At 35.9% G+C, this 16,867-nt stretch overlaps 1 protein-coding gene across 1 annotated transcript in view; it reads left to right on the top strand.

The window, feature by feature from the left end:
* Positions 1 to 15,250, top strand: part of Sulf1 (Extracellular sulfatase Sulf1) — a 76,617-nt gene extending 61,367 nt beyond the window's left edge. The window contains exons 11-16 of the mRNA XM_085951612.1: positions 580 to 2,318; positions 4,758 to 4,872; positions 6,960 to 7,179; positions 8,870 to 9,166; positions 11,998 to 12,067; positions 14,418 to 15,250. Of these exons, the coding sequence (XP_085807738.1) occupies positions 580 to 2,318; positions 4,758 to 4,872; positions 6,960 to 7,179; positions 8,870 to 9,166; positions 11,998 to 12,067; positions 14,418 to 14,511 (2,535 nt within the window). The 3' untranslated portion in view covers positions 14,512 to 15,250. The remainder of the gene's footprint in view (positions 1 to 579; positions 2,319 to 4,757; positions 4,873 to 6,959; positions 7,180 to 8,869; positions 9,167 to 11,997; positions 12,068 to 14,417) is intronic.
* The last annotated feature ends 1,617 nt before the right edge of the window (positions 15,251 to 16,867 follow it).

Genomic DNA, 16,867 nt, shown 5'->3' with positions numbered 1-16,867 from the left:
TACCTATTATCTACTGCATGTGCGCATCTATTCTATACACAAGGCTGCTATCGGCGGCTATCAAGGGTAGTTTATCATATTTATGTATTGAGGTATTATAATTGTTACAATAAATAGTTGTAATTGTTACAATATGTGTTTAACAGCACCTCTCTTGGCTGTGTAACTTTTAGAGTGAGATAGACAGTTTTGACAGTTTAGACGGCTATATATTATTATATAATATATATATTTTAGGATGAAAATTTAATATTAGCAATGGAGCACTACAAATTTTCGGTGCTCTGGCTCAGCTCCTGTTCCGGGTAAAACCCCATTGCTCCACTGCTTCATGCTCCTGCTCCGAGCTCCGCTCCAACGCTCTAGTATTTATATACTATAAAAGTTTAAAAATTTAATACAATAAAAGATCGTGAAAACATTATTACTATGTAAAGAATTAACCAATTATTTGGTAATCTGAAATGTTCCAATGGCAAACGGTATGTTTGTGATTTCTCTCCTTAAGAGATTAACGAAGTTCGTGTTATGTAGAGTAAAAAAAAATTGTCAAATTTATATTTTCATTTGTTTTTCCAGGCCGAAATCAAAGCGAGCAGCAAAAAATGTGCCTGTTTCACGCCGGGAGGCGTTGTATACACAAGGTTGGAAACCGACGGAGAATACGGCAACCCGCCCAATCAAAACAAGCACGACTTCAATGCCAACTCTTTCGTAAGGTACAAAAGAGATATACCGACTGAAAATGGTGTTGAAGATGATGCAATATCAGTCGATGACTTCCTAAAAGAGCATCCTAGTATTGCGCATTTGACGCCATTTTATGATGACGATATCGAGGGCCAAGATTCTGAGCAAAATATGGACACCATGTTGAAAACAATTGATAAACACATCCTTGAAACGGAGGAATCATTGAGTACTTATCAGACTGAATTGGGATCCAACGAATCGGATGAACGATTCAAAAGAGTCAAAAGGAGTCCTAAAAATGTTCAACAACGATCCACAGACGGAATCGATGGTCAAAAGAAGAAAAGTTTTTATAATAATAGAACTGTCAGTATGGAGTGTAAAGTTGAGTCGGACGGTGTGGTGAATTGTTCCAAGTCCGTGTATAAAGATCTTAAAACTTGGCACGCCAATAGGCTCTCTATTGAAGAACAGATCCGTAAATTGAAAGTGAAACTCGATGATTTGAAAGAGATTCGGAGGCATTTGAAAGAGTCCAAACCTGATTCTGTTGGAGTCGATTCAAAGACTATCGATTCTTTCGATACGCTATCAAGTCCGGTGTTAGACAAGAGCGAAAGAGTTGAATCGAATCGGACTCGTGTTGAAGGGTTTGACCCAGCGTTTGGAAATGTTGCCAATATAAATGGTAATCAGAATCACGGCAGTTCTGAAAACGCTGGCAGGAATTCTAACGAACTAGAATCGGCAAGAGATAACGTACCGGTCTATAGCAACACAGAAAGTACGGTGAGGCAGATTTATTTGAGTTCTACGCAAAGATATGAAGCCAGTACGAGTGGAAACGTTGAAGATATATTTAGAGGAAGTACAAGAAAGACTGCAGGAAAGTCCAGGAATAGAAACAGGGAAGAAATGTTAATCGATAGACGTACTACGACGGAAGTTTCGAACGCTGAAGATTTATTAATCAATCGTACACTATCAGTTTTTACCGATTATGAATCCTCAAAGTTATCGACTACGGAAAGATCCCCAAGGCATCACCACAACCAGAAGAGTAACACTAAATTTAGGGGAAGTTCCAGAAGTCACTATTCTACGACTACGGGGTCTACGAAAGCTACGGTTCGTAGTACAGCACCGAATCCGGTAACGCGGGACGATATCGATTTGATGTTACGAAACGAAACCGAAACAGATTTCGAAAGATATTACAGTGCTCTACAGAACGACACCGGTATCACTTTCGGTAAAGACGATTTAATTGACGATGACGTCAACAATGTGACAACAATTAATCCAAATGCCGAAAAGAATGTAAATGTATCACAATTTTTTGTTTCCGTTGACGTGATAACCGAATTACCAAATGTCAATTTATCTTCGTACGGTTATTCGGATAAGAATGTTGACAAGTATGACTTTAATAGAGTGTTAAGTGCTCTAGGTCCGGCCAGAATAGACATCTCTACGTTCAGAGAGTCTCAGAGGAAGGTCAGCGAGGGGGAGAAGCTCAGCCCGAGCGGTGAGGAGACGGATGCACCGGGGAAAGCTCCTGATAGACTTCCGCCGTATTATATCGACAATGAAGACCAACACATGTGCTACTGCGAACAGGATAGGTGAGACTGAAATATAAATATTTTTATTATAGTCCGATCCAAGTCATTTATTGTGATTGGAGTGAAAGAACTCTGACAGCATCTGACTTGAAATTGATCAATATTCATTTATCCTTCTCATATAAATTTCTATCTCTCATAACATAGATCCATTTAGTGTATTATATTCGGTTGAAAAATGAATTCTACCTATGTAAGGTAAGGTACATTGCAATCAGGGTGCAAATTGAAACTCGGCAATAATGTCATGTCTTTACAGCATTTTTCACAGATGGCATTGATGTAAAACTTGTCATTATACCGCCTGTACATGTGCATGGATTTACTTGCACCAATAGTGAGTACAGTGAAACCCCGATTCTACGATTTTTAAGGGACCCTAAAAAAAACTTAAATGCGGGAAATATAAAAATTTTTTTTTCGACGTCTTGAATTATTTTAAGTTTCTCAGCTAGAGTTCTAGTTTTCTTCATGGGGGGCATTTGAGTTGCGACTTATAAAAATTCATGATACGAGATGCGAGGCAAGCCTTAACGGCCTGTACAAAGGTCAGGCGAGATTGGGCGCCGACCGATCTGTGCAAACAAAGCATAATAAAAAGTATCATAAACAATAATTCTATGAAAGCGAAATGAAAAATATTAAAAAAAACAGTCAATCGCGATAATATTTGTGACGGGACCATATTTCCAAACAAAGCATGTTAAAAAGTATCATAAACAAATTCTACGAAAGCGAAATGAAAAATATTCAACAAAGACGGTCAATCGGGATAATATTTGTGACGGACCATAATATTTAGACGATAGATCGAGGAAAACGATAAATCGGGGGACGGTAAATGCGGGATTATTAAACATTGTTCTTATGGGTGTTTGGCGGTACTTTCAAAAATGAACGATCCATGCAGGAAAACGATTTATTCGAGAACGGTAGATCGGGGTTCCACTGTATTTTAAACTATCGTGACAATAACTGTTTACACGTAAAAGTGCTGAATGTCTCTCCAATTTCATTCTTCTAGAGTAAGCGAGTTGCGATGTTTGAAAATGGCATTTGTTTTTTATCGTTAGATCCCAAACACAATCGGTTCACGGTAACATCGGTCCCCAATATTCTAAACAACCATTCAGTCGAGATTGATCACTGATGTGCCAGTTTTTTTCAGGTTAATCAATTTTTATTTTAGTTTAAGGCTATACTTCAGCTGAGGCATGGTCTAAAAAGATCGTGACTAGACGATGCGCGGATTGTGCAAATGACGCGAGTCGAATGAAATATAATTTGTCATAAAAATTCAACATGCGTTATCACCGGCCTTCTTGCGCTCTTAGGCAGAGATGGCAGACCGTGATAATGTCATGGCCAAGAAGCGGGGGTGGGGGACAGAAACGCACGGTGTATTTTGTCAAGGCTTGTTTATTTTTATCGTATTTGCGATTTGGCGGGTTGCAGACGTGGTGTCGCGGGCTTGGCTGCTGGGGCATCGCATCCAAGGCGATGCTCGCTGTCCGGCGTCTGATGGGAGAGAGGATCGGGGCTTGCGGCTTGGCGACTTTGGCGCGCTGCCGATGTGGTCCTTTGTTTCCTGGAGATGCTTGAGAAGTCTGCCGACGCGGTCCTTTTGGCGGGAGATGTATCTTGGCTTCGCGTCCGAGGCGAGCAGAGATGATGCTGGCTGTCCGGCGGCCAATCGAAGAGAGAGCTTTTCGCGCGTGTTCAACCGTCAGATTCGGCGTCATCCCACTCTCGGTCGCGAACCTCCCTGTTTTACCGACAAATTGACCAGTGGCGGCGCTATCGGTAGACCGCGTCTGTTTTGGCGGGAGCGCTGACGAATTTGAATTCGGATTTGAGGTGGCGGGCTCTGCTCGGGTTGCGAGAACCGCGAAGAGTGGACGTAGGCTGTGATGTAATGGGAAAGTTGATGGTTCGGTCCGCCTTTTGAGGCGGTCTCCTGTGGGAGACTTCCATATGGTATCAGCGTCCTTTTAATGATATGTTTATTATTATATTCATAATAATAATAGTATATTCATTGACATGTTTTCTTTTTCAAGTACATGCGGAACGTTTTTTAGTCATCTTTACACAATTTAAGAATATATTCCTCCGATGCCATCACAAAACAAATTGACGTGCGAACAGGTCGACTATCGCTCTCCGACTGGCGACGACTGCGAAATTTTGTTCCACATACTGTTGAATATTATTTGCCGTTTCACTTATGTACACTCTTAATGTTTGAGACTTTCACAGTTGTTTATTTTCGTAATAGATTTTCAGGTTGTCTCCCTTCTTCTTTCCCGACGTTTCGGCTTCATTGCAGTAGACTCTCTCCTTCTCTTGAGAATGACCTCTGCAACAAGCTAGAAACGTTAACTAACGAAAAAAAAACTATTATCTATTGTAGACCTAATAAATTATTATGTTAATTAGACCGCGTTGGCGAGGATCCGGCGGACTGACCAGAGCAGAAGAATTGGCGAGAGAAGAGAGACGCCGTCTCAAGGAGGAAAGGATCAAGAAGAGACAACGCAAAGCTCGGAAAAAGGTGAGAAGAAATGAACTCGTCACCTCTCCTTTTTTATTCATGATATCATCCATCGTCATCTTTTGGTTCCTTAAATAGAGCACATGGATGGACATTACGTAGCGTCTCCAAGAATCCCTGTCCCTTAGTCGAGCCAGATTTGCATCTTCACTTTTGAAGGCTTCTATACTATTACAATCTGTTCTCAAAGATCAGCATACATACCTTGAGTATTTATAATGTGACTCGTTACCGTAAAGCAGTACCGTCAAAATGGGTGCCATTTCGTTTGTACCGAATATAATCGGAAGTCTAAGGTAATCCACATTGAATAGAATGGCACTCAAACTATTTTCATTCGGATAGAGATCACTCTTTGCCACCACCAGTGGTGTGTACACTTTCGTTGTCCAACCGAGGCCTGGATTGGGAAAGATGATATTGCCCATTGCGGTTTTCTTCATGTTCATTTTTAGGCCAACGCGAGACATCATCATTATCATGTATCAATATACTACTGGATAAATACATCCCATACCTTCTTCCTTTTTTGTAACACGCATTGTTGTGAACTATTTATTGAGATAGTCATACTTGTTGACTTTCTTGTGAATTGACAAAGAATTGTCTTAGAAGATGGTGACACCAGCCATCCACAGGCTATACAGTGAAACCCCGATTTTACGGTTTTCAAGGGACCCTAAAATAAAAACTATAAATGCGGGATACCTATATAAAAAATAAATAAAAATAAACACGTTTTTCTTCTGGATTTTTTTCGACGTATTGAATTATTTTCAGTTTCTCAGCTAGAGCTCTAGTTTTCTTCATGGGGGGCATTTTAGTTGCGACTCATAAATATTCATGATACGAGATTCGAAACAAGCCTGAGCGCTGAGTAACCTGTGCAAACAAAGCGATGCGAGGTCTGTATGTATCATAAAAAATTCTACGAAAGCGAACAAAAACAGTCAATCGGGATAATATTTGTGACGGGACCATAATATTTAGACGATAGATCGAGGAAAACGATAAATCAAGGAACGGTTAATGTGGGATTGTTTAACATTGTTCTTATGGGTGTTTGGCGGGACTTTCAAAAATGAACGATCCGTGCAGGAAAACGATTTATGTGAGAAATTTATGGCGTTCCACTGTATTATGCAGATTACAGGTCCTGGAAAAAAATTGGAAAGACCTGCTAGTGACGAGTGATCTTTGAACTGCTGGCACCTCAAGTTGATTGTAATTATTCGTAAATCGGACAGCAAGCCACTGACAAATAATCACTTATCATCAATGATCGGAGTATGAGACGATTATTATATTACCTATCTCCTCGCAAACTTAAGTTGTTGTACGAATTATTAATAGTTATCATGTTGGAAAAAATTGTCACTTCCCAAAATGGCCGAGATAGCGTAATAACAGCGTGCCCGTTTGGTAATCAAAAGGTATCGAGATAAAGACGGCCTTCTGCTTGAAATTTTTATTTAACTTGTTTGATTTGTTGAGTATATCTTAATTATATATTATGAATATCTAAAAATAATGTTTCCACTGAGATTTGAACCCGTAGTGCCGCAACGGAATCAAAGTCCGAAGTGCTAACCATTACACCTTCAATCATGATGGTTTTTTGTCGTGATTCAGTCAGGTTCAATTAATTAATCTTTTAATACTGTAATAATAATAATCAATAGATGTAACGCCCACTATGGTCGAGCGGCTTAACTGTCGGCTTATAATGTCGTGGTCCCTGGTTCAAATCCTGGGTCTGGCAAATACACACATTATTTTTCAATTTGTGTTTGAAGAAAGAAGTATGGACCTAATAGGTTGAGCAGGTGGCTAACATCCATTTCTCGTAAAAACAAAATTGTGTCAATACAACCTCCACTCTGTGGAGGCCCATATGATCCTCTCAGGATCGAACATGGTGAACTAAGTAAGTAAGTTGAGATATAAATGTTGTATTCAATTTCTTGTATTAAAAAAATGCTGATTACCCACTATATTATTTATTATACACACCAGAGAAGACAAAGTTACCCAATAATTTGTCCAGAATATGAGAATGTAATGTGAACTTGTCGCACTTATCTTAGGCGAAGCTGGTGAAGGAGTGTCTGTCGGAGAGGATGAACTGCTTTAGTCACGACAAGGAGCACTGGCGCACGGAGCCACGCTGGACCCTCGGCCCATTCTGCTTCTGCATGAATGCCAACAACAACACTTACTCCTGCCTCAGAACTATCAACTCCACCCACAACTTCCTCTACTGCGAATTTGTCACAGGACTCGTCACCTTTTACAACCTCAGAATAGGTAAATATTCACCTGACTGCAACTTACACTGCTACAAAATAAACTAAAAGTATAGATGTGTCGCTAAATTTCAAAACCCGCTATAACACTTCTTTGAAATAATTAAGATATATATCGTTGGATTCGTTATTAAAATCTCTACATGAAAACTTTTAAAATCCGCTACGATTAACTGTCATTTATGAAACAAAATCAATGTGTCTATCAAATCCCGCTATAACACTACTGAAACATTCAAAAATCTTTTTAGTTCAAAAAGTTTTTATTGATTTTCTCAACATAATGAAAAAGTGTTATAGCGGATTTTGAAACTCAGCGACACAGATATAAGTAACTTATGAAGTTGTGGATCTCTTATTTAGATCTTTGCAAATTCACATGTAGTTTTTAAATGTGAGTAGATTGATTCTCCGTTGAAAAAATCTAACACTAGAACACTTTATTTACTGCAAAAATTACGCAGTAAGTATGCCAAATACTTACGATGTTTGATAGAAATCAGAAAATTTCAATTGCAAAATTAAAATTTGTTGTAACTTTTGAACTGCCCGATATATATTTCAAATAAAATCGACCAATTAATATAGTTACCACTGCAATATAATAAAACAAAAACATCAAGGATTTCAAAACACAAGCCTACTCATGGAAGAAAGAATAGTTTCAGCACGATTTATCATCCATTTCACTCGCCGTCACTTTGAAATGTCGTTTACTAAGTAAATATTACATCTGGCATACATAATATTAACACGCCTAATGACGCTCATGCAAAGTTTGATAGAGAAAAATATCTATGGGCGAATGAAACTTACGCAAGCAAAACCAAATATACAAAATTTTTAAAATTACTGGCATCTATGAAAAAAATGCGAAACATAATATTAGGAATTTATTTCATCATATTTCCAATTTGTGTTCAACCATTAATAATTTTTTTCAAATCGAGGTAGTTTGGAAAATGACCCTTATTACGATGGAAATAAGATGATGCAATTGATTGCGTCATCTATAATTTTTGAAACAATGTGCAGTTAGTCACCCTTTTGTGTGGATTCGTATTTTAAATTCAGAGTTGCTTTGATTTGTTGCCTCATTCAGCAAGCACTCACCTATTATAATGAAATTCGACTTATCGTCGGTGTTTTGTAAAAAGGGCGAATTAACCAAAATGCTACTTTACAGGAGGAGGGTTTTTAACTTTTGACATTTATTTGTTTTTTACCTGTAGTTGATTATAAATATTTAACAAGTTTATAATAAAGCTTAGAAAGAATACTGTCATTATAATAGGTATTATTATATAATATTTTAAAAGGCCTAATATGTCACATTTGCTTTTTATTTCGTAATTTTAATTAATTTAATTTTAGTCGATTATCGTTTTTAAGTACTTTCCTGTCGAGATAAAAATTCGCCGTTTTTACACAACAAAGATAGTGGGGTACATATTGTATTTTCATTAAAATCTCTATTTCGCCAAAATGGTTGATTCGCCCTTTTTACAAAACACCGACGTTATGACCTAGGTGGCGGAACGGTACCCCGTCGTAAGTCTAGAACTCACTGTATGCATAATTTAATAGAATAAACAGGATGCTAACAGACTTAAAATGTATTGGTTCCATTTTATTCTTCATATGCTGTCCATTTAATATGTAAATGTTCGGTACTATTATTTCTTTTTCAGATCCTTTCGAGACGCAAAACCGCGAGAAATACCTTACGCCTGAGGAGAAATCCTTCCTCCACGATCAACTTGAAGAGCTGAAGCGTTGCAAAGGACGCTCTTGTACGGTGGGAACCAATCAAAATAATCCGACAGACATGGCGATGACCAATCAAAACGCTAGAGGCGGCGGCAGTAACCAGGGCAATTGGAAATCAAACGGGCGAAATTCCCCATCGAATAGTCCATACAAAGGGGATTCCCTTGTTGATCAAGTCAACCCTATTAGCGCCGCGGCCGCTGCTGCACTATCTATAGGTAATACAAACCTTTCCACAAGTCCTGTTTAATATTTTTTAACTAAATTAGGACATATTGTCAATTAGACCGTGTTTTACATTTTTGGATCAAGCGATATAATAACTATGACTGACATCTGCTGATTAAACATTCAACTTGGCTATTATAGTCCTTTGTGTAAGGCAACAACTTATCATCATGGGTGTTCCGGGTTTGAAATCACAGTATATCTACATGTGTTTCTGGAATTTTTTCACTACTACTACTTCTTCTTTCTTACTTCTTCTTTGACCATGTCCGATCTAATAAGATCATATGGGCTTCCACAGAGTCGAGGTTTGTATTAACAGATTTAGCTTTTATGAGAAATGGATGTCATCCACTTGCTCAACATATTAGGTCCAGAGTACTTATACACAAATTGTCAAACAATATGTGAACTTGCCAGACCCAGGATTCGAACCTAGGACCCACGATGCTATAGGCCGACGCTTAAACAGCGCGGCCATCGTACTCTACACTACTATAATTGGATCTCATGGTCTGTTTTAGTGTTAAAAAGGAAAGGGAAAAAAATATATTGATTGATTTGTCTTTCCTATCAGGCCAAGAGAAATAGGTTGAAAATGAAGAGTTTAAATGTTATATCGAATATCTTTTCTATAAAGATTATTGCTGTTGGCTTAGTATGTAGAGCAGATGTCTTAGAGTGTTTGGCCCAATGCGTTAGACAGATGGCTAATAAATATTCCTCGTTAGTCTGTTAATACAACTTCACTCTGTGGAGGTTCATATGTGCCGTATAGGACCGAACATTGTAATTTGCTTATTGATTCTTTAGGATTCGACCCAAATTTTTTTTTCTCTTTTACTTTATTTTTTATCTACAGTCGAGCTTGGTTATTACGAGGAAGATGGGACCGACTGAATTTGCTCGTTATAAGCATTACTCGTTATACCGTTATATAACACTTTTCACGCCACGTTCTATTTAAGCATAGAACATAATAAATCTGAAAACCATCGTAAAAATCCCCGAAACAAGCATGGCATTCATAAACTATAAAAGAAGTTTTTTATTGTAATGAAGGTACCTACTGACTTCACAAAGCTTGGATTTTTTACATGCAATTTCAACCATATGCGTGGATACTTTTTCAACGTTGTCGGCGAAAACACCAATTAGGTACTTAGACACTTAACTAGTGTCATAAACGTAACTTGATTCCGGCGGCATCAGTCTAGTTAACTGCCCGGTCGGATTTTATTGCTTAAGGTCGAAAATGTTTTTAAACGATCAACACATTAATAGTTTTGCTTGGTATACCCGAGAAGTAGCTCGTTATAAAAGCGAATAAATGTATGGAGAAAATCATAAACTAAAATGTCACCGAATGTTTCCTCATTACATCCAAGATCTCACTATTTCCGTGATCGTAATAACCAAGTTTGACTGTATTTAAAAAAAACTAAACTTTGAAACCAGTCTCACCTTTGGTATAGATGTTGTTTTGTCTATATTGAATGCTTTGCATGGTTCAAATAGTGTGCAGCAAAACTGTCCCAAGTCTATCTTAATATATTTGTATACTAGTTATTAATATAAAACATATATTACGTACAGTGAAACCCCGATTTTACATTTATGAAAGGATTGACAAAAAAAACGTAAATTAATGGAAATCATATAAATTGGTTTGGAGCATATTATTATATTAATGTGTTTTTTCACCTTTCAGAATGTTCCTTTTCTCTTGAACCTTATTTGAATGGACATAAACAAAAAAACAATATACAGTCGAACTTGGTTATTACGAGGAAGATGTGACCGACTGAATTTGCTTGTTATAAGCATTACTCGTTATATCAGAGAATAGGTATTTTTCAATTAGCGGTCACATAACACAAAAAGTCGCAATTCAAACAAAAATACACAATTAAATTATTGTAATGAACGCTGGTAGGTACATACTGACTTCAGCTTGGATTTTTTACATAAAATTTCAATCATATGCGTGGATACTTTTTCTATGTTGTAGGCGAAAACACCAATTAGGTACTTAGACACTTAACTAGTGTCATAAATGTAATCCGATTCCGGCGGCATCGGTCTATGGTCGGATTTTATTGCTTAGGGTCGAAAATATTTTTAAACGATCGACACATTAACAGTTTTAAGAAAATTTTTGACGATATTTTTGCTCGGTATATCCGATAAATAGTTCGTTATAAAAGTGAATAAATGTATGGAGAAAATCATAAACTAAAATGTTAACAAATGTTTCCTCATTAGATCTGAAATATCGCTATCTCTGTGATCGTAATAACCGAGTTCGACTGTACTTAAATAATAGCGTTGTGTAACCTTGACATGACGACTATAAATAGAATGGACATATGTATCTGGAATACATTGCAATGATGGAATGCATTGAATTGTTTGAAATTGAATTTTGAATACTTTTAAGGTAAATTGCGGGAAATAAAAATGCAAATTAAATGAATCTGGTTTCCACTGTACATATATTTTAAAATGTTGTATAATTAATGTAGAAATAATTTTATTTATGCCATAATGTAATCCCACAAAAACCCTACAAAGCTTACATATTATTACCATATTATATAGTTTTCATTTTCTCATTATTAAGCTTTTATAGTTAGTAAAACTACTATAGTAGAACCAACAATAGTTTTGGATATATATCCACTAAAACTTAATAAACAAGACACGGATTTATTGCCATGCTTCATGACAGGATTGTTTTTTTGTTACCTGGACTGTTAATCGCAATTCTGATCGCTGTATTATCTAATATTGTATTGTATTGCATTACTAACCACGCCAGCCGCCCCATCTGCGCTTCGATTGGTCGCTTCCGAGAAGAAAAATGTCAACTCCAGAGGGAAGATCGTCAAGTAAGTGCTTTTATATTGGCTATGTATTATACTAACTTAATAACAATATTATCCTTGATTAGTTTGAATAATATGACGCGTCTTATTTCCCTAAACCAATAAGTCTGACACATAATATGATCAAAATCAACAAAATATAAATACTCATTCTATATTTGTAATGTTCCACAATATAACAGGCATGTCCGACGTTTCAATCGCGATCGACCAGTCGATCACAGAATGGATTTGATGGAATTGAGTCGTGAATATTTTAAAAGTGTATACATTCAGTTATAATATATTATGATTTTATTGTGTTTTTGAAAGGGAAGCATTAACCATTCCTATTTTTTATTTCCTTAACCAGCTTACGTGTCTTAAGTCTTTTTCAAATCAACCATGAGGAAGCCTTCCGTGACCTCGTTATATTACTTGATTCGTATTGCAGCACTGAGGTGTAGTTTTTACTTACTGTCGTGTAGTAGGCGCCTTGCACAGTGGGATAATAGTTTGACGATGAGTCCAATATATCGTCATTGTTCTGGCAGAAGACACTAATTCAAAAAAAGTACATATTGAGTTAGTTATACCAAAATGTTCCTTATTTCAAAGTTTACCGTCTGGAAACCTTCTTAATAAATAAACAGTCTTTATTTTAAAGTCATCCTTTTTACGATTACTTAATAAACCCACATGATAGACCATTTCAAACATTTTCAACAACTTCAAAGTCAAATTACTCAAAACTAGTATTCTCCAGTTAGTGTGTTCCGCCAGAACAGAGACGATATATATGTTACACCGAATGTGCGAAATTAACTATTGCAATGCGCAAAATTTTGGCTAATTCATGTAATAGTTAAGCCTGTTGCCTTATTCATGAATTAGGTAAATTTTCTGCTAGTACATGAATTCGCCAGGGTATGGAATTCTTGAACTGTCAACATGACAGAAGAAAAAGTAAATTTAATACGGATGGTTTTATTAGTTATAATTGGACATAATATAATATTATTATTATTAGGTTAGGTTAGGTTAGGTTAGGTTTTTGTACTGTGTCTGAATGTCCATTTTGAGGTTAGCTATCAAGTGTCAACATACTATCACAAACATTCAATCGACCATTGCACGTTTGCTACCCAAGCACGAATCAAATCGCGAAAATACTTTTCAATAAAATTCTTCCGTTATCATATTATAGTTCTAGATTTTTTTTTGCGCATAGTAAATGGATATGAACGTCATTGTAGGACGACATTTGACACATTTGTTTAGTTTGATTAGTTGCAAAAAACACCACCGGAGCGCGATCATCTATTTTGACCATAGATAATATATGTACATTTTGACCAATGCATAAGCATTTGATACATTTAGTTTAGTTGCAAAAAATACCACCGTAGCGCTACTATCTAATTTGTCCAATACATGAACTAGGCAGAAAAATTACTGCCGAATTCACGCACTCTTCAGATATTTTGTCTAATTCATGAATAAGGCAATGCTTGAATTTTTCATGATTTAGGCAAAATTTTGCCCATTTCATGTAATATTCAATTTCGCACATTCGGCGTAACATAAATATTATTATATTATATCAGTGGCGAAGAGTTGAGGTAGGCTGTTAAGATCCGACATAAATAGTGCACACTAAACTTTGTCAGTCATACGTATTTTGTTTTCATTGAACTAAGACTATGAATTGCAGAATAATTTTTTTTTTTTGAGAAATTGCAATATTTTGCATTCTGTATTCGCTACCACATTTATTATATTTTTATTCATTCTACATTATCTCTCATTCTATCATTCTACGTATTTAATATATTATTATATAAAGATCCATTCTATTTTATTCAAGAAATGCCTTCTGTCGTGCTTTCTCTCTTTACCACACTGACCCTTCCTTATCTCTCCAGAGATTCAAGGTACATTGTTATAATATTTTTTCCGACATTCGTATCTACCTCGTATAATTGCAGGTATAATGAATAACATGATAATTTTTTTAGTGTCTGTATAACCCAAGGCACTGGCCAAATACCTTGTTTTGACTTTACGATAACTCATTATCATTGTCTCAACATGTACTTACCTTCCTGACAAAGAAGTAACGTCACTCGGTCATCTCCCACCCTCTTCAAGAAGTGTCGAAGAGGAGAGGTATTACAGAGAATAATTAATGTCAGAATAAACATCGACTACATTTATTATTCATTGTTGTCCTGCCTCTCTCATATGATCATTGCTTCAAAGAGTTTAGGAGAGGTTAAGGTATCACCGGGTATGTTTTAATATTAATCATTCGGTGCTTCTGTTATGTAGGACGCAATTTTTGACGTAGTGTTGTGTAATTTTATTGTTTCAGACCGTGGAGGAAGCGAAAGCCGTGGAGCTTATCTCGACGAGAGCGAGAGAGGATGAGGCACCGCCATGACTACTCGCACAGGGGCCGCTATTAAACGTACTTTAGCATTATACTATTAAGTGAGAAACAAAAACAATATGTGTGAATATATCTTCGTAAGCTTCGAATGGATTTCACGTGGCATAGTTAAGGCGATAATAATATTGTTATAATAAATCAATAGAAGCGGTTATCCAACGATACGTTGCCTTGGGTTAATGTCTGTTGTAATATGACAAAATTTCTCATAATATTAAGGTCAGAAAAGTCAAAAGGGTGTAAGTGACAAATTTTTATTTTCCAGTAATATTTTTATTAGTTTAACCAATAAAATTATGATTTATATCGAGGTTGGTACGCCATAACGGCGCGTAGTCTATTAATTAGAATTTTTACGACAGAGTTGAAGTTTGAAAAAGTTAACGTGATGAAGTTACAACTATTTTTCAGTAGCAATGACGAAACCGATAAAATCCTTATTTCAAATTGCTCTACTATAATGTTGCGAATTGTAATTACGCCCTTTTGATTTAGTAGACTTGATATTATAGTTATTGTATTACGCATTAATAGATCAAATGATATAACCAAAAAAATGACTACTTATAGACACCTCTATATAGATTGAGCTGAAAATAAAATTACTAATACTAACATTTAAATTAGCTGCAAGTCATTTCACTTTGCAGATTCATTTTTGTCAAAGTCAGCAAGCATTTAAACGCAATTTTGGATACAATCAAATCAGTCAATTCCTTGAAAATTGTGCGGATTCTGAAATTTGATTTCATTATAAAAAGTATGACACCTCAAAGCTTAGTATACGGCAGTGGCGAAGGGTGGGGGTAAGCTGTTAAGATCCGCCATAAATAGTGCACACTAAACTTTGTCAGTCATACGTATTTGTTTTCATTGAAATAATACTACAATTTAAAGGTGGTGGTGGTTATTTTTTAAAATTCAATTAAACCCTGCAAAACCAAACCATAATAGATAAAAATTGTCGAAAGATACTTAACCAAATTACTAAATAACTAAATTATCCAACAATATGTGTAATATGATACGAAAACAAATAAGTATGAATGAAAAAGTGTGCACAATGTTGTCATATCACCCAAAGTATACCAAAACTAATATGGTTTGGTTAGGCAGGGTTTATTGATTTTTAAAAACTAACCAACACCATCTGTAAATTATTGTAGTCTTAATTCAATAAAAACAAATATGTATGACTAAAAAAGTTTAATGTGCATTATTTATGGCGGATCCTAATAGCTTATATCCACCCTTGGCTACTGGTATACAGTAGCTCTGAGGTTTTGTAAGGTGCAATGACTGACATGACTCACTATCGTGAAGTAGCACCGTCAGAATCTAAGCATCGATTAGGCGGCATTTGGTTTTATTTGTTTGATCCATAAATACATAATACTGACCAGTTCAACGTTCGAGTATTGTTTGAATTGCTTCAATATAATATGTCAAATCCACCGTGTACCCATTGCCACCGAGAGTGTATTGTAGAATATATCTTGCCAGTAATTATATTATAATATAATGTAACTTTTTTTGTATTAAAATATCAATGTTATTCTTAAAAAAAGTGGCATATCCAAATACAATATTCGTGTCCAATTAGAACACTCATTCTGACAAATTTTGGATTTACCACCTTTTGTCCAGATATTACATAATATTAAAATTTGCACAAACTTGTAAATGTGAAAAAGCTCACACTATTAGCACAACATAATTGTTCATAAATTATTGTTGTTTTACTAGCAGGAACAACGGGCGAATGCCGGCTGCTCTGCTAGGTCTTTCATAAATATATTGCTCTTGACAATCTGAAATGATTTGTGATGAAGTGGAAGATTGAGTATCTGATAGCAGCTCTATTATAATTAAACGAAGTAACAAAAAAAAATATGTAGATTTAATGACATAGATAATATAATAATATTATAAATATATCAAGAATTTTAATCTATCACATACATAATCGCAGAGAACTTTATGGGTTATAAAGTGATTCCTCTACCGTCTTACATGACGTGAAAGTGGACAACTCTGTCGGGCATATTGTTGCTAGAAGATAAGCTGTTATGAGATATTCAATTTATTAATACAGGTATTCCTTGACTTAGACCTGAGTTATGTTCCCGCATTTTGGTCGTAAGTTGAGTTGGTTGTCAGTCAAGTTTGATAAGATTAGATCATGGGTAAAGTGCGTCACTCTGTGACCAGTTTTCATAATATGCAAGTCAATCTACAACAATTTTTTTTTTAAAAGTATTGGCGCCAGACGCCATCCATAAAGTCATGTTAATAATATCATTACCTTGATTTTAATTATAAAGCTGGTTGCTTTATTTTGGCAAAGTTTGATACATTTAGAATGGCATAAA

Source organism: Rhyacophila brunnea, unplaced genomic scaffold (assembly GCF_057557595.1).
Source record: "Rhyacophila brunnea isolate RB1 unplaced genomic scaffold, BYU_Rbru_1.0 scaffold_24, whole genome shotgun sequence".
NCBI lineage: Eukaryota > Metazoa > Arthropoda > Insecta > Trichoptera > Rhyacophilidae > Rhyacophila > Rhyacophila brunnea.
The sequence above is the reverse complement of the archived record's forward strand: the minus strand, read 5'-3'. Positions and strand labels throughout refer to the sequence as shown.